Below are 18,404 nucleotides of genomic sequence, written 5' to 3' on the forward strand. Positions count from 1 at the left end.
GGCCATGATCATCTTGCGCCTTTGATCTCCATCTCCAAAGTACCGTCATGGTCTCCATCGTCACCGGCATGACACCATAATCTCCATCATCTTGATCTCTATCAACGTGTCGTCACATGGTCGCATCGCCAACCATTGCTCTTGCAACTATTGCTATCGCATAGCGACAAAGTAAAGCAATTATTTGGCGCTTGCATCTTATGCAATAAAGAGACAACCATAAGGCTTCTGCCAGTTGCCGATAACTTCAACAAAACATGATCATCTCATACAACTTATATCTCATCACGTATTGACCATATCACATCACAACATGCCCTGCAAAAACAAGTTAGACGTCCTCTACTTTGTTGTTGCAAGTTTTATGTGGCTGCTACGGGCTGAGCAAGAACCATTCTTACCTACGCATCAAAACCACAACAATTTTTCATCAAGTATGTGCTGTTTTAACCTTCAACAAGGACCGGGCGTAGCCACACTCGATTCAACTAAAGTTGGAGAAACTGACACCCGCCAGCCACCTGTGTGCGAAGCACATCGGTAGAACCAGTCTCGCGTAAGCGTACACGTAATGTCGGTCCGGGCCGCTTCATCCAACAATACCGCCGAATCAAAGTATGACATGCTGGTAAGCAGTATGACTAGTATCGCCCACAACACACTTGTGTTCTACTCATGCATATAACATCTACGCATAAACCTGGCTCGGATGCCACTGTTGGGGAACGTAGTAATTTCAAACAAAATCATACGCACACGCAAGATCATGGTGATGCATAGCAACGAGAGGGGAGAGTGTTGTCTACGTACCCTCGTAGACTATAAGCGGAAGCGTTATGACAACACGGTTGATGTAGTCATACGTCTTCACGATCGACCGATCCTAGCACCGAAAGTATGACACCTACGCGATCTGCACACGTTCGGCTCGGTGACGTCCCACGAACTCACGATCCAGCAGAGTGTCGAGGGAGAGCTTCGTCAGCACGGCGGTGTGATGACAGTGATGATGAAGCTACCGGCGCAGGGCTTCGCCTAAGCACTACGACGATATGACCGAGGTGGATTATGGTGGATGGGGGCACCGCGCACGGCTAAGAGATCAATGATCAACTTGTGTCTCTATGGGGTGCCCCCCTCCCCCATATATAAAGGAGTGGAGGAGGGGGAGGGCTGGCCCTCTACTATGGCACGCCCTGGGGAGTCCTACTCCCACCGGGAGTAGGGTTCCCCCCCTTCCAAGTAGTAGGAGTAGGAGAGAAGGAAGCGGAAGAGAGAAGAGAAGGAAGGAGGGGGCGCCGCCCCACCCCCTGGTCTGATTCGGACTAGGCCTTGGGAGGCGCGCGGCCTACCCTAGGCAGCCCCTCTCTCTCTCTCCCCCTAAAGCCCAATAAGGCCCATATACTCCCCGGCGAATTCCCATAACTCTCCGGTACTCCGATAAATACCCAAACCACTCAGAACCTTTCCGATGTCCGAATATAGCCTTCCAATATATCGATCTTTATGTCTCGAACATTTCGAGCCTCCCCGCCATGTCCCTAATCTCATCCGGGACTCCTAACAACCTTCGGTACATCAAAACACATAAAGTCATAATACCGATCGTCACCAAACGTTAAGCGTGCGGACCCTACGGGTTCGAGAACTATGTAGACATGATCGAGACTTATCTCTGGTCAATAACCAACAGCGGAACCTGGATGCTCATATTGGCTCCTACATATTCTACGAAGATCTTTATCAGTCAAACTGCATAACAACATACGTTGTTCCCTTTATCATCGGTATGTTACTTGCCCGAGATTCGATCATCGGTATCTCAATACCTAGTTCAATCTCGTTACCGGCAAGTCTCTTTACTTGTTTCGTAATGCATCATCCCGCAACTAACTCATTAGTTACATTGCTTGCAAGGCTTATAGTGATGTGCATTACCGAGAGGGCCCAGAGATACCTTTCCGATACTCGGAGTGACAAATCCTAATCTCGATCTATGCCAACCCAACAAACACCTTCGGAGACACCTGTAGAGCATCTTTATAATCACCCAGTTACGTTGTGACGTTTGATAGCACACAAGGTGTTCCTCCGGTATTCGGGAGTTGCATAATCTTATAGTCATAGGAACATGTATAAGTCATGAAGAAAGCAATAGCAACATACTAAATGATCAAGTGCTAAGCTAACGGAATGGGTAAAGTCAATCACATCATTCTCTAATGATGTGATCCCGTTGATCAAATGACAACTCATGTCTATGGCTAGGAAACTTAACCATCTTTGATTCAACGAGCTAGTCAAGTAGAGGCATACTAGTGACACTCTGTTTGTCTATGTATTCACACATGTACTAAGTTTCCGGTTAATAAAATTCTAGCATGAATGATAAACATTTATCATGATATAAGGAAATATAAATAACAACTTTATTATTGCCTCTAGGGCATATTTCCTTCATCTACATCATGTCATCATACCTCATGCATTACTCTGTTTGTTATGAACTTAATATGTAGATAGGCAAGTATAGAAGCACTCTCGGAGTGGAGTAATAGTAGTAGATGCAGGCATGAGTCGGTCTACTTGTCACATATGTGATGCCTATACATGATCATTGCCTAACGTCATGACTATGTGTTTTTCTATTAATTGCCCAACAGTAATTTGTCTACCCACCATTTGCCATTTATGAGAGGGAAGCCTCTAGTGAAAACTATGGCCCTCAGGCCTATCTTTATCATGTTACTAAAACTAAAAATACCTTGCTACAATTTATTTAGTTTTCTTTTGTTTTGCAATTTATCTATCTACCACTACCAGATTTGATCCTTGCAAGTAACGAGTTCAACCAAGAAGAAATGTTAGTAATCAAGCTGGATTTTGAAAAGGCTTTTGACACTATTGAACACCAAGCTATTATTGACATTCTAAGAGCAAAGGGATTTGGAGAGAAGTGGATTTCTTGGATGCAAATACTTTTCACATCTGCTTCATCTGTTGTGATGCTAAATGGAGTGTCTGGCAAAAAATTCTACTGCAGAAGAGGAGTAAGGCAAGGGGACCCTCTATCACCCTAACTTTTGTACTGGTAGCTGATTTTCTTCAATCAATCCCGAAAAAAGCCATGAGAAGAAATATAATCACACCACCACTTCAAGTTAACTCTTGCCCAGACTTCCCCATAGTCCAATATGCAGATGATACATTGGTTCTCATGCAAGCTAATGCTAGGCAGCTAGTTTGCCTCAAGGCTCTATTAAACACCTTTGCATCAGCTACTGGGCTAAAGCTAAATTATGGGAAATCAATCATGGTACCCATAAATATTGCACAAGAGAGAGTTAGCATTTTCACAAACACTCTGAAGTGTGTTAGGGGTCACTTTCCTTTTACCTATCTGGGTCTTCCATTGGGGATTTATAAACCACTGTGGAGCAGTGTATGCCTCTGGTCAACAGAATTGCTAAGAGACTTGCTGGTATCTCTACTTTTATGACTCAGGCAGGGAAGGTGCTCCTAGTTAAATGTGTTCTGGCATCCCTAGCAGTCTACTTCATGTGCTATTTGGATATACCTATCACTATAAAACACCAGATCATTAAATATTTGAGGCATTGCCTTTGGAGGAGTTCTGACATGGAAGATCGAAGAACACCACTAGCCTGGCATACAGTTTGCGGACCAAAAAATCTGGGTGGTTCGGGAGTCTTGGATTATTCACACAAAACAAAGCTCTGCTCATGAAAAACCTCCACAAATTCTTCAATAGACATGATATTCCTTGGGTAAACCTGATTTGGGAAACTTATTATAGCAATGGACAACTCCCATGAGATCAAAAAGTGGGCTCCTTCTGGTGGAAGTCAAATCTGGCTCTTATTGATCATTTTAAAGCTATAGCCAGGTGCAATGTGGGTGATGGCAGAAGTGCTCTGTTCTGGGATGATATGTGGCATCAATATGTTCTCAAACACAAATTTGATCACCTATATTCCTTTGCCAGAGACCCACTCACAAGTGTTCAACAAGTGATCAACACTGAATATCTTCAAGATCTATTCCACCTGCCTCTGACTACACAAGCATATGAGGAGTTCTTAGAAATGGAAGACAGCTGCATCTCTTTAAGGCAATGTGAGTATTTGGATGCAATGGATACATGGAGTTACATATGGGGTAATGAATTTTATTCCTTAATTAAAGCCTATAATGTGCTGATTGGTCACAAACAAACTCCACCTCACTTCTCCTGGATTTGGAAAAGCTCTTGCCAACCCAAGCACAAAGTATTTTTCTGGATGCTACTACATGATAGAGTAAACACACGGAACCTTTTAAGAAGAAAAAACTTTGAATTGGAAGTTTATAATTGTGCAGTCAGAGATTGCCAGCAAGAAGAAACTTTGCATCACCTATTTTGGGGGTACCCTTTTGCTATCAGATGTTGGGATTTTATCTGCCCCACCAGAACACCAAATCTGTCTGTACTAGAAGCCTATCAAGACCTCAAAGACAAGCTCAATTACCATTTCTTCATGGAGATCATCATTTTGGGATCATGGGCCATATGGATATCCAGAAACAACAAAATCTTTGAGAATATCACACCATCTTTTCGAGGTTGGAAATTCATATTTATAGAGGAACTCGAACTTCTCAAGTACAGGATGAAGAAGAAATATGAAGTGCAATTCTCTGCTTGGTTGGATTCCCTGTTGTAATTTTTTTCTAGCTGTTCTTTTTTTCTAGGTTCTTTTAGCTCTTTTAGTAGCTCTTTTTTAGTTTTTTCTAGTTTATTTTATTTTTCTTCTCTTTTCTTTGGGCTTAGCTCAAGCCCTTCAGGCTCCTTCTTTGTTTCTGTCTTATTAGTTTAATAAAAATTGCAGTGGGGTTTTTACCCTACTGTTTATAGTCAAAAAGTAACGAGTTCAAGGGGATTGACAACCCTCTTGCCCTCGTTGGGTGCAAGTATTTGCTCTTGTGTGTGCAGGTACTATTAGGATTTGCGTGGTTCTCCTTTTGGTTCGATAACCTTGGTTCTCACTGAGGGAATTACTTATCAGCTACTATATTGCTTCACCCTTCCTCTTCGAGGAAAATCCCAACGCAGCTCACAAGTAGCAGTGCACTAGTTTTGGCAAGGAGATGGTGATACAAGTGTAGTAGATAGTAATAGGTTTTTATAATCTGAAATGATACAAACAACATGGTAGCAAGTAACAAAAGTGAGCACAAATGGTATTTCAATGCTTGGAAACAAGGCCTAGGGTTCATACTTTCACTGGTGCAATCTCTCAAAGTGCTAACATAATTGAATCATATAACAACTCCTCAACGTGCGACAAAGAATCACTCTGAAGTTCTTATCGATAGCTGAGAACATAAGATGAAATTGTTGTAGGTAGTAAACCACCTCAAAGTTATCTTTCCGATCAATCTATTGAGACATCCCTATAGGTGTCACAAACAGTCATAGAGATCGTACTACAATAACACCATATGATACGTATCAATCAACTCTAATGTCACCTAGATACTCCAATGTCACAAAAGTATCCATGAGTTAATTATTCGATATGCATCAAACAATTTCAGATTCATAGTATTCAATCCAACACAAAGAACTTTAAAGATTACCCCAGCGTTTCTACCCGAGAAAGTAGGATGAAAACGTGTATCAACCTATGTGCCTATATTACCCTAATGTCACATCAGGAATCCGCAAGTTGATTACCAAAACATACATTAAGTAACTCAATAGAATACCCCATTGTCACCACAGGTATCCACATGCAAGACATACATCAGGTTATCTCAAATCCAAAATATTCAATCCGATAATAATTAAACCTCAAAGGGAAAGACTCAATTCATCACAACAAGATAGAGGGAAGAACACCATATGATCCAACTATATTAATAGATCTCATGGTACATCAAGATCGTGTCCTATCAAGATCACAAGAGAGAGAGAGAGATCAAACACATAGCTATTGGTACATATCCTCAACCCTGGGGTGAACTACTCCCGCCTCATCATGGAAGCAGCGGGGATGATGAAGATGGCCTCCAATGATGACTTCCCCCCTTCGGCAGGGTGCCAGAACGGAGCTCCGGATGAGGTCGCTTCGGAACCGAGGCTTGCGGTGGCGGAAAAACTCATCTATGTTAACTTTCGGGGGTTTTCGAATATATAAGAATTTTCAGTGTTGGAATCACGTGAAAGAGGTGCCGCAGGGGGACCACAAGGCATCTGGGAGCGCCTACCCCCCCGAGGGCGCGCTCTGTTGCCTTGTGGGGCCCCCGTGAGTCTTTTGGTACTCCCTCGAACTTCCCGGGACTCTTTCCTTCCAGAAAAAAACCGTCAAAAAGTTTCTTCACGTTTTGACTTCATTTGATATGGATTTTCTAGAAACCAAAAACAAGCAGAAAACAACTGGCACTGGGCACTAGGTTAATATGTTAGTCCATGAAATCATATAAAAGTGCACCAAAACCATATAAAATTATTGTGGACATGGCATGAATACTTCACAAATTATAAATACATTGAAGACGTATCAGTGCTCTATAGTATGCATTGGTTTCAGTCATTTGACATAAATGGAGAAAAGGTAACATGAATCATGATGTGGCATTCAGTGACAGATGTTGCTCCGCTACCTAGCGCCTCCACTGGATTTTCCAAATTTTCGAAGTCGCGGGATCTATCTTTTGCCTTCGGTCAATCCCTAATGTGTAGTTTTAATCTTGATTACTCTACTATATTATCGAAAGCTTTGTATTTATCAACCCTTTCTTTTAGGTGAAAACCTTATTAGAATTAAACATCATTACACTGAAGAATCCTGACGCAACTTTGGGTTCATTGGTCTATTTTTTGTTTGTGCTCATTTCAGTTTATGTGATCAATTATAATGTGCTTAGTTGATCAACATAGCTATATAAATTTCTCAAAATATATACTCTAGGTTGCATTCCAAATATTGACAAAAGTATATGATATGTGTCCCTTATGTCTCAAATATTGCTCCGGTATAGGTATGCGCATTTGGATGGAGATTGAACATGGGGCAATGAAGAATAAATAAGTCACCCAATAGGGATCGGAAAATGAATAATATTGGGTGAGGATTGTATGGTGGATGTGGGACGTACCTTCCTTATGAAAATTACATTAGGGGAACCACTTCCAACCCTTAGTTGTTTCTGTCTTGCATGAAAGTCCAACCATGAATAAAAATGACACGTGAACACTAAAGTCCCGTACAGCCAGCCAAGCCTCCTCGAGAATAAGGTGCAACATAGAGAGTATCTCGTGAAACCACATCTCCAGTGGAAAAGGTGAAGACCAACACATGAACCATTGAATGTGGAGTAAGTCGTTTAAGTTAGTACCCTATCAATTCCACGCACTTCACAACAAAAATCATGACTTGATCATTATGCTTACATGCATAATACCTTATATGTCTTCCTCCTTGCACATAACAATGTAGCACAGAATGTTTCACAGCCGGTGCTTCAAGGAGGTTTAAGTGAGGTTGATTGAGATCACATAGTTTTAAAACTTCTATTGCAGGTTTTTTAGGTCACCTTTTCACTGATATGTTTGGTGTCTCGATAAGGGCTCACAGAGGCAATTGGATTTTGATTGACGCTTCTTATAAATTTCAAATATAAATCATGAAACCACAGCAAACTCACTGAAAGCCAGATAAAACCTCCATGAATAAAGAGTATGGTAAAAAATCTTAATAAACTTTTCAATCGAGTATTGGAAAGAATTGGAAATGTTTTATGTCCAACGCATATTCAATGTTGCTATTATTTTGAAGACCTGGTTAAGAAATATATTGTAGTTTGGATAGTACTTATATGCATGGATCGAATGATAGGGGTCGCAGAGGTTGATTACGAAATGATTGTGTTGTTGTAAATGCAAAGAAGAATGGATAGGATGGTGGTGAGATTGATCTTGACCAAACATTTTTGTGTATTGGATGTTAGTTTTCACGTTTTTAATGAATACTCGTTTAGTTGTTTTAACCGGGTACTTTTATGTTGTAATGTTATCAACATTGGATGGAAGACAATGGACAAAGACATAGTTTTTTTAACAACAATTTAAACTATCCTTTTTTGGAACATATATTATTTGACAAAATTCATACAATCATCATTTATAGAAGCCGTCATGTAGGATGAAACACCATCCACACACCATCAGAAGAAAAAAACTAAAACGAACTTCACAATCTTGCGCACCACTTTGTTAGAGCCCCTCCTGATTTTCACCCAGCAAAACTCTGCCGCAAAAAAAAAACTCTGCAAAGTTGGGCAACCCTGAGCTTTTATTTAAAAAAGAATGACCAAAGAAGGCGTCTGAAGGGTGGTTAGATAAAAAGGGGTGAACAAATAGGCAATCAGATTTTAGAATGATACGGTAGTAAAGAATGACGGTGATGTAGAAGCCCGCAAGACACGGAGCACACATGAATAAAATCCTAGACTATAATGTGTATCTTGCCTTCATTACATCCCGTAGCCACAATCTTAGACAAGCCGACCCACAATCTTCTATATCCAAATAGTTAGTTCCCACCACTAGATTTCTCAGCACACATGCGTGCTTCCATGCCACCTTAAGAGCAACTCCAGCCGTGTGACTCATTTTGTCCGTTTAGATCATCCGAACACAAAACTTGGCCCAAAGGGGCGATCCAACTGGACATAGCGTCCATCCGCTGTCTGTTTTGTGTCCGCTCGGACCCATATCCGGCCCAAATTTGGGTCACATTTGGGTCCGCGGTGGACACAAAACGTTTTATGTGGCCTTCTCGTCCGCCTCCGTCCGCTGCATGCGAGCACTGGCCCATCTGTCATCGAGGGGCCACCCACCCATCCCACCCCCGTATCTCTCCTCCCTTTTTCTCCCACAGTGCACCGCCGCTGGCCGCTTCGGCCTCCGTCGCGAGCTAGCAGGGATCAGGGGCCGGGGCAGTGCCGGAGAAGCACCGGAGTCGGGGCAACGCCGAGGAAGGCTTCGTGGGCGCCCACGGCGTCCTCCAGCGGGAGCGGGAGCACGCGCTCGCTGTCGACGGCGGCGGCCATGGCGACCGCATCGGGCACGGAGGAGATGGATATGAGGAGTGGATGCTCTCGACAACCTCGCCGCACAGGCGGCGCACCTCCACAATGAGAACACGCGTGAGCGCGCGACCCCATGCTCTCAACGACCTCGCCGCGCTCGCCTTGCCGCGCCGGCGCGCTCGCGCTGCCCTGCCGCTACCCTACCAAGCTCGCGGCCTCTCTCCACGCAGCGGCAACAACTCGTCGCAGGCACCGCTCGCCATGGCCGCGCTCGCGTAGACGTACTCGACGGCGGCCGCGTCGCGCATGCTAGCTAGCTAGTTGTTGTTGAACATATGGTTTGTGCATGTATATTGTATAGCCTGGCCCACCTCCTAGTCATTGTATAGTTGAGGTTGTGGTCCACTTTGTACTCCATATATACGTGCGCTATGCACCGATCAATACATCGTAAAGCATTGCCAAAACTCTTGTTTCCAACAACTTATGACTGTCGCGCTCCTCCAGCGGCTTACTGCTCGTCTTCGCGATGAGTTTGCCCTCAAGGACTTGGGGCCCCTGCACTACTTCCTTGGCATTGAGGTGGTTCGACGGGCAGATGGGTTCTTCCTGCACCAGCAGCGCTACACCCATGAGCTTCTTGATCGAGCCGGCATGCTTAACTGCAAGCCCGCTCCCACGCCTGTCGACACCAAGGCCAAGGTTTCCGCTCTGGAGGGTTCTCCCGCATCCGATGCGGCCTTCTATCGCTCAATTGTGGGTGCTTTGCAGCACCTGACCCTGACGCGCCCTGACTTGCAGTATGCTGCTCAGCAGGTCTGTCTTCACATGCATGCTCCGCGCGACTCTCACTGGACTATGGTGAAGCGTATCCTCCGTTACATACGCGGCACCCAGTCCATGGGACTTACGCTGACGGCCTCCGCCTCCACCAACACCGTCGCCTACTCTGATGCGGACTGGGCTGGCCGCCCGGACACACAGCGCTCCATCTCGGGGTACCGTGTCTACCTTGGACCGTCTCTGATCTCTTGGTCCTCCAAGCGACAGCCCACCGTCTCCCGCTCGAGTGCCGAGGTAGAGTATCGGGCAGTGGCTAACGCCGTTGCTGAATGCTCTTGGCTTCGTCAGCTGCTCCAGGAGTTGCTTTGTGATGTTCACAAGGCCACGCTCGTCTACTGTGACAACGTCTCCGCCGTGTACCTCTCTGCCAACCCGGTCCATCATCGTCGAACGAAGCATATTGAGCTCGACATACAGTTTGTTCGTGAGCAGGTGGCTCTTGGGCGCATCTGGGTCCTCCACGTCCCGACGGCGCAGCAGTTCGCTGATGTCATGACAAAAGGACTGCCTACTTCTGTTTTCGAGGAGTTCAGGTCCAGTCTTTGCGTATCCGGCGACGCTTCGACTGCGGGGGGTGTTGAACATATGGTTTGTGCATGTATATTGTTTAGCCCGGCCCACCTCCTAGTCATTGTATAGTTGAGGTTGTGGCCCACTTTGTACTCCATATATACGTGCGCTATGCACCGATCAATACATCGTGAAGGATTGCCAAAACTCTCGTTTCCAACAGTTGTGGCTGCTGCATGCCGCGTGCACAGCTGCGTGCGTGCGCGCATGCTCGCCGTGGTAGCTTGCGCGATGAAGCTCGCACGCCCCGCCGCCTCCCGGCCTAACCTCGTCCCCTGCACCGCTGCTGGTCGCCACCCTCCCCCCCACCACCACCGTCCCCGCGCCGCCCCGCCGCTCCTGGTCGCGCGCCCGGCCTCGCCATGCCCTGCCGCTCCTGCGCCCGGCCTCGCCGCGCCCTGCCGCTCCTGCGCCAGGCCTCGCCGCGCCCGACCCCGGCAGCGCCCGACCCACGCCCGGTCTCGCGCTCGCCGTGCCGCCCCCGCCGTGGGGTTCAAGCTCGCCCGTCGGCCTCCCCGCGCGCTACGAGCTCCCCTGCCCTGCCTGCTACGTGTTTGAGGAAATGTCAGGGCGGACATGTCAAAAATGGGTCTGGCTACCGTTGGGCGCACTCGCAGACCCAAATGAAAAAGCGGGCACGGATGCACGGAGAGGCGACCTAAACGGACAAGAAGCGGACGAAATCGGTGTCCGTTTAGGTCGGCCCGTTGGAATTGCCCTAAATAGTCGTTTGATTAAATTTGTGTAACATCAGAAGTCATGCATGTATTCATAAGTTGCTTTTTTACATTAATCTACCCATGCAAACAATGTCACCCACCAAGTCATGCTTGTCTTTTCTTTTTTAGAAATCAAGCCATGCATGGGCAGTCATAAGTTGTTTTTTGGCGTTGATTTTTATACGGTTATGGACGGTAAAAATATATGATTCACGCTTCACATTTTTGTTAAAATAAGGCATCACGTTAAGTGCAGTTTAAAAGCTTTTCTTCTTTTATACGTAATTTTGTCACATACTTTGTGGGTTTTGCTGATTTTAAAATGAAAATCGAGAATAATCTTGTATTTATTTTTCCATTATTTTTTGTCATTTTTAACCACATAGTATGCACTTGTTTTAACACGCAACACACGTTTGTTTATTCATTTTTCAAGCAACACACGTTTGTTTGTTTCTTCTTCTTCTTCTTTAGTTTTTAGGGGAAACGCATGTAGGAGTAGTATGTATGCTTCGTGTCCAAGTACTTTCTCTCCTAATAATTGCTGATCGCGAAGCAAATTCAGAAGCGCACTCGTTTTAAGGGAACCGAGGGGCATGCACACTGTCACGCAGCAAAATCTGCGGCTTGAATGAGTTGCCATGTTCTTGATATGAGTTGAGTGGCATGCAAGGGAGAGAAAAAAGCAGGCATCTTTCCGTGCGCAAGGACATCATCGTCCCTTTTCTCCGAGAATCGGATGCGGAGACACCTCACATGAAAGGTACATCCAATCCGTTGGAGCGGGGTTATCTGGAGAAGAGCATCGCATTCCGCCCTTTTAATGCCGTCAAAATCAAGCACGAGCCCTTCGTTTCTTTGGTGCTCCCGTCCCGTCCCATCCCCATCTACCTACCGTGGACGGTGCCAGAAGAGGACCAGTCACAGCCTGCACTTGCACTGCACATGATCGCCTATTTAAGCTTCTCCTGTTCTCGCCCACCCCGCTCCACCCCATTCCCACTCTCTCCCAGCAGCGGCACGTCATCATCTTCCTCCCCCTCGCCGTCCGCGTGTACGTCCAACAGGTGAGAGCTACAAAAGCTTCCAGCCTAGGCGCGCGCTCGTTTCTTCTTCTGGCGCCTGCCTAGGTTCACTTCCGGACTACGGTGGCGCTCCGCCGTGCCCAAGTTTTCCAGGGGGGCGTTCTTTCACGCTAGAGGACTTGACTAGAGTCCAGAGGTCGTACAAACTTTTTCGATTTAGCCCTGCAGATTCCGTGAAATTGGTCCGCTGTTGTCGGCGCTGTTAAATCCGGCAACCCAAGCGGCTATTTAGCCCCGGGACACGGCCAGATGTTTCCTGTCGCCCCTTGTTCGTCTTCTTCCTCCTCGGTGGCGGTGGCCGTGGCCGTGGCCGGGTCGTCGCTTGTGTTCCCAACGAGGTTATAGCCCCCCGGCCCTGGAGATATCTTTCTTTCTTTATCCAACAAAAAAGACGCCGTTTGTTTATTTAAGTTCACAGCCCCGTCGTCTTCTTCTGGGTGCACGCCAGGTGCTTGGTCCTTTGTGCCAGTGGTTCTACTTGCCAGTGGTTCGATCTGCCCGCACCATTGCATTTTTTTTCTGCGTTTAAACTAGCTGAAAATAGTCAGCCTCTCTGGTTTGCTTGATGATTTCTATATAAAAAGCGCCTCTGGCATTTTTCGATTTTGAGGGGGTAATTTCCCTTCCTTTAGCAATAATACACGGTTACATTCAAAGATTCTGCATCTTTGTGAGAAAATGATTCTGGATTTCTTCGATTCCATCCTATCGCACCACTGGATGCAAATTTGCTCCACGTAGGGATCTGTGCTGTTTTGTTAGCTTTTTTGTTGTATAATCAAGTTTCCAATCATGCCTTATCTAGACTTTCTGTTCCAGAATATATGTTAGGGGGCAGTAAATAGCATGACATAATTTCAGTTTTGCTAAAGCACGTCTAGATGTCATATGATTTACCTAACTTTGTTGGATTTTTACTACAGCTTCATCAATCATTAGTAAACCAACCACATCCACAAAACAAGACTTACACCCAATCCAGATCGCATTTAGTGCTCTGGCATTGCCCTACACTAGGTGCAGAGCTGGTGTCATCATATCCATATGCCCTGTTGTCATTGGAACTTGTTGACTTTCGTTTAATTAAGTACTAGAGGAGTGGAAGACTGCTGAGAACTGAAATACGAGGGGAAATCTCTGATGTTCACTACCAACTAAAGCCTAAAACTGAGATGGTGAAAGCATGAGTACAGGGCGATAGTTCAATTTGTTTCCTTTCATTCATGTTGATCGCATATAATACTAGTAGTAGTTTGCTTGAGAATGTCATGTTTAGAACCTTAGCGTTTGTTCCTCTTTCGTGGTTGTAAAGTAATTTTGTACCTTTTGTTGATTACCTAGTGAAAGAAAAAAAATCCCAGACTGTTTTTTTTTCTTATTGTTGCCTGCCTTGTATTGTGCTGTTGATCCAGAGGCTGGGAACTTTAAAGCGGAACAGGGTTCATGGAGGGTGGAGGCGCAAGAAATGTTTCTGCAGCGGCAGCACAGACAAAGGGAAGTGCGGATGATGGCTCCTGCAAGCCACTGCCTCCTTGCTGTGTCAAGGCGCAGGCTGCTGCGCCGGAATCCGAGGCCAAGTGCCACGCAACTGTGGTGTCCGGGTGGTTCACAGGAACCCGCTCACGCTCTGGTACGTATGTTCAGATTGTTGCTGTGTTATTGCATTTCTAGGAATTGTAAATGTAGAGGCATGCTAATTTTGTGCTCTTCTGATATTGAAAACCAATTTGATGTATGTTCAGGTAAACCAAGCAAAGCGCAGTACTTCAACAATCCAATGTGGCCTGGTATTTCCCTGATTCATGGTCCACCCATGTTATTTCACCATGTTTCCCCTCAAATAATCCTTTTGCAAGTGCTGTCCCTTTTACTATGAAAGTCACAATTATTTCACAGATAAAAGTAATTCTAGAATGCTCCTAAACATCCAGATCTGTTGTAACCTTTTTCGCAGCAGAAACTGTAAGATTGTTTGCTTCAAGGAACTGGATGGTAAATATACCATCGATCCTAGCTTTTAATGTAACCTACTTGTTTGGTTTGCGGAATGGAATGCGTTGGTCCGTCACCACTTCACTGGTAGAAAATAACAAACGCTTCCCAGCAAAATAATGCAATGATTCCATGATGGAATAATCCATCCTAGGATGATATGGTAACTGAAAGCCCCATATTCGTTTCACTTTTCTTGGCAATTCCTGTTTGTACTTAGGGTCGCATTATCCAAGTAGATTGGGACCTCAAGATCAACATTTGTGTCCCTATAAGATTTTTAGTACACTCCATCCCGTTCAGGAAAAAGAGTAGACTGCATATTTGAAGTTATGAAACGGCATTATAGCTTTTACTGCTTGAGGTTCTTTGCACCATCTTGCTTCTTTGTTATGCTGTTTCTAGTACGTGCATTGTCTATGAAAATTCCTTGGTCTCTACCCAGCATAGTACTGAAGTAATTTACTTGCTGTTGTAACCAGAATTACTTCTTCTATACAGGGGAGGCTCATTCGTTGAAAGTAGAGAAGATTTTGTACCAGGGGAAATCGCCATACCAAGAAGTTTTAGTATTCGAGGTTATTCTTGGTCTTCTGATTGTGTGCATGTACGTTGGTCTGAGTCCGCTGGACATAGTAATGTATAACGTGTTACATTGTGTATGCAGTCTTCAACCTATGGGAATGTCCTTGTGCTCGATGGAATTGTTCAGCTGACTGACAAGGATGAATGTGCATACCAGGAAATGGTTACTCACCTTGCACTGTGCTCAATTCCATCTCCTAAAAATGTATGTATTTTATTCTCAGCCATAAAATATGCTGTCAACTTATTGGATTTATCATTTAAATTGACCTGGAGCATATACTCCAGGTACTACAGCAGACAGAATCTTCTTTTTATGTGCAGTTACTGAATTATTTGGAGTTGTCGCATAGATTCTTCTATAAAGTCGCTGAAATCTTCATACAAAAAAATTTCACTTTACTCTCACGCAGGTTTTGGTTGTCGGGGGTGGTGATGGTGGTGTACTACGAGAAATAGCCAAGCATGACTCAGTGGAGACTATAGACATATGCGAGATTGATCAGCTAGTTATTGATGTAAGAACCATCTCTTGATTTTTCTTTAAAGTGTAATAATCTGAATAATCGTATTCTGATCTATGCCTTCGAATCGATGCAGGTTTGTAAAGATTTTTTCCCACGTCTGTATGTTGGATATAAAGACCCTCGTGTCCGACTTCATGTTGGTGATGGTATGTTAAGAATTTGTTAAGCTGGTGGTATTCCGTATAATGTTCACAGATCATAGTGCATAATCCCCTTTTTTATAGCATCTCAAACTTGGCGTCATGTCTGTTGACTGCTGGTCTTTATTTTTGTAAATTTCATAGCAAACTTGCATTGGTTTTGCAGCTGTGGAGTTCTTGAGAAATTCTCCAGAAGGAAAATACGATGCCATTATTGTTGATTCATCAGACCCAATTGGTGAGTTCTTGCTATTACTACACCATACCTGCAGCCCTTTTATTTTAATTAAGGAGATCAAAATTTCATTCCTGTAGGGTTGACTTACATGGTTCTTTTGTTTATATACTTGAAATTTTCTTTGACGTCACATTTACAGGGCCAGCTCAGGAGCTTGTGGAGAAGCCCTTCTTTCAGACAATTGCTAGGGCTTTAAAGCCTGGCGGTGTTCTTTCTAATCTAGCTGAAAGTATGTGGCTGCACACACATCTAATCCAGGATATGCTTTCTATCTGTCGGGAGGTATTCAAGGGTGGCGTGCACTATGCCTGGGCGAGTGTTCCGACATATCCTAGGTTCTCTACTTCTCTGCATCATCTGTTCTAGCCTTTTCTAACTTTAACTTCGATGTATCCATTTCTTGTTATATTTTATGCATGCATATTTCAGGTTTTATTTTATTGTTCAGTCTCCGCTCTCAAATACTTACTTCCTCCGTTCCTAAATATAAGTCTTTTCAGAGATTTCAATGCGGACTACATACGGATGTATATAGACGTAATTTAGAGTATAGATTCACTCATTTTGCTCCCTATGTAGTCCATAGTGAAAACTCTACAGAGACTTATATTTAGGAATGGAGGGAGTAGAAACTAGCGTATTTGGGAATACAAAGTCACACCCAATTATATCGTAGTACTACCTATGAAGCATTCCTGAAAATAATTTATGAAAAATACAGTCCACAGTTGAGATAATACATGTTCATATTATCCTCAAGTACAGAATGTAAGTTTTTCATCTATATATCTGTTGCTGCCAAGTTGAAGTGGCTGTTGTTGGCACTAAAAGCAGTGTAGGCAAAACGTCCTAAATTTGAGCTAATTTTCTTGAGGTTGAGCAGAAGCTGAAGAAAAAGCATCAATCATTTGAAATACTTATTATAAGCTACTAGTCTTCATGTGCCAACTGAATGGAGAAATAGTTTGTATGTTAGCCAATTAGCATACTGACCCTTCCTAGTTCTAGGATACTCCTTACCACCATCTCCGTTTTAGCAGCTGGACTCTGCTCACGTATGTTAACTCTCTTATTTCTTTCCTAACATTTGGTGGTGCAGAGTATAAGTAATTTATCAGTTAGCTGTAGCTGCCCATTGTTTAGAGTTATATGCGTACCCATTTCATATTTATATAAGCTAACCATCTAAATACTTGAATTTGTAGTGGTGTCATTGGATTTTTGCTATGCGCGAAGGACGGTCCACCGGTGGACTTCCTGACTCCTGTGAACCCAATCGAGAAAATTGAAGGAGCTACTAAAGATGGACGAGAGATGAGATTTTACAATTCAGAGGTTTCGCCTTCTGCCTTTGACAACCTCCCTGTTTGTTCTTCTTTTGCCTAAAAAGATGCTCTTTATTGCCACAACGATGCAACACTTCCAATATTTATTTTGCGGTGCAATAGTTAGACATCAACTCATTTTTTACTTGTTCATAACAGATTCATAGGGCTGCTTTTATTCTGCCAACGTTTGTAAAGAGGGAGCTGGAGGCATATAACACTTCCACTGAAAAGGTAAGTTATATAGTTACTCTTCCCTTGTCTGCATTTTGTCTCTTTACAGTGTTTTGTATTTTCATCCTTCACAACACAGGGAGGGTCTAGGCTCCCACTGATTGCGGCAATTATATATAGTTTACAAACCAAATTTGAATTAACATGCAAATGAGTTTATCGATCTACAGACTAGTGATTTGCAGAAAGAAAAACCTGCAGACTAGTAAATTCAGATTGTTGCAATGAAGAACTCATTGGTCCTTTTGCTATTTCAACCCATGACAGGAGAAACCGGAGAAGCCAGCAGCAAAACCAGTGAAGATGAAGGTAATGCGGGACAGCGCAATTACCGCTTCCTAGACTGTGGGCAGATGCCCATGCTCGTATGCTATTCATCTTCCCCGACGAGACCCGCCGCGCTGTACATCCGTGTTCCATGCCTGTCCTTTACTACCAGGTTTTATTTCAGTAGTTACATGATTCTGTGGTGCTCTAGCATAGTTGCGTGGCAGAACTGAGAGTAGAATGTCACTGAGTGTGTATGGTGTGTTATAGTTGGTGAATAAAGGAGCGAACAGAAGTGAATGTGTGATGTGTTACCCTGATCTGTAATAGTATGATGTTTCATTGTTACGTGTGCTCTCGTGGTTCAAGTAGCAGGACCGGCTATGTTATGAGTTTTTGACATATCAACATGTCTATACACATCCGATTGATAAAAAAAAAGAGAACATCCCTCCATTCCAAAATAAGTGTCTTAACTTTGTACTAACTTTAGTACAAAGTTGTACTAAGGTTAAGACACTTATTTTAAGACGGAGGGAGTATATACTACTCCCTCCGTCCAGAAATATTTGTCATCAAAATAGATAAAAGGAGATGTATCTAGATGTATTTTAGTTCTAGATATATCCTTTTTTATCTATTTTAATGACAAATATTTTCGGATAGAGGGAGTATATAAGTAAAAGAGTGTGACAAGCCATATCGTGGCAATGAACTAAACACTTAATGATGTGAAAATAACTAAAGTTAGACGATGTGCCAACCTTAGTCCACAAACCAAGC

General features: G+C 43.9%; 1 protein-coding gene across 2 annotated transcripts; it reads left to right on the forward strand.

The window, feature by feature from the left end:
- The first annotated feature begins 12,104 nt into the window (after positions 1-12,104).
- LOC109762244 (spermine synthase) lies at positions 12,105-17,969 on the forward strand. Of its 2 annotated transcripts, none has more exons than XM_020321065.4 (12): positions 12,105-12,295; positions 13,726-13,943; positions 14,056-14,100; positions 14,807-14,883; positions 14,973-15,095; positions 15,304-15,408; positions 15,491-15,563; positions 15,724-15,795; positions 15,935-16,130; positions 17,001-17,130; positions 17,280-17,354; positions 17,622-17,969. In XM_020321065.4, exons 2-12 carry the CDS (start codon positions 13,757-13,759, stop codon positions 17,694-17,696), a joined length of 1,158 nt encoding a protein of 385 aa, XP_020176654.1. In that variant the 5' UTR covers positions 12,105-12,295; positions 13,726-13,756; the 3' UTR covers positions 17,697-17,969. The 2 variants fall into 2 exon arrangements, with proteins under 2 accessions (XP_020176654.1, XP_020176655.1); XM_020321066.4 differs by lacking the exon at positions 12,105-12,295 and adding an exon at positions 12,344-12,651.
- The last annotated feature ends 435 nt before the right edge of the window (positions 17,970-18,404 follow it).

This window comes from Aegilops tauschii, chromosome 7, assembly GCF_002575655.3.
Source record: "Aegilops tauschii subsp. strangulata cultivar AL8/78 chromosome 7, Aet v6.0, whole genome shotgun sequence".
Classification (NCBI taxonomy): domain Eukaryota; kingdom Viridiplantae; phylum Streptophyta; class Magnoliopsida; order Poales; family Poaceae; genus Aegilops; species Aegilops tauschii.

Excerpts from the sequence above, each read along its gene's own strand:
- LOC109762244 (XM_020321065.4), top strand. The coding sequence starts at position 13,757 with ATGGAGGGTGGAGGCGCAAGAAATGTTTCTGCAGCGGCAGCACAGACA. Across the intron at positions 15,564-15,723 it reads CCGACTTCATGTTGGTGATG|CTGTGGAGTTCTTGAGAAAT; the intron begins GTATGTTAAGAA and ends TTGGTTTTGCAG. Across the intron at positions 15,796-15,934 it reads TGATTCATCAGACCCAATTG|GGCCAGCTCAGGAGCTTGTG; the intron begins GTGAGTTCTTGC and ends TCACATTTACAG.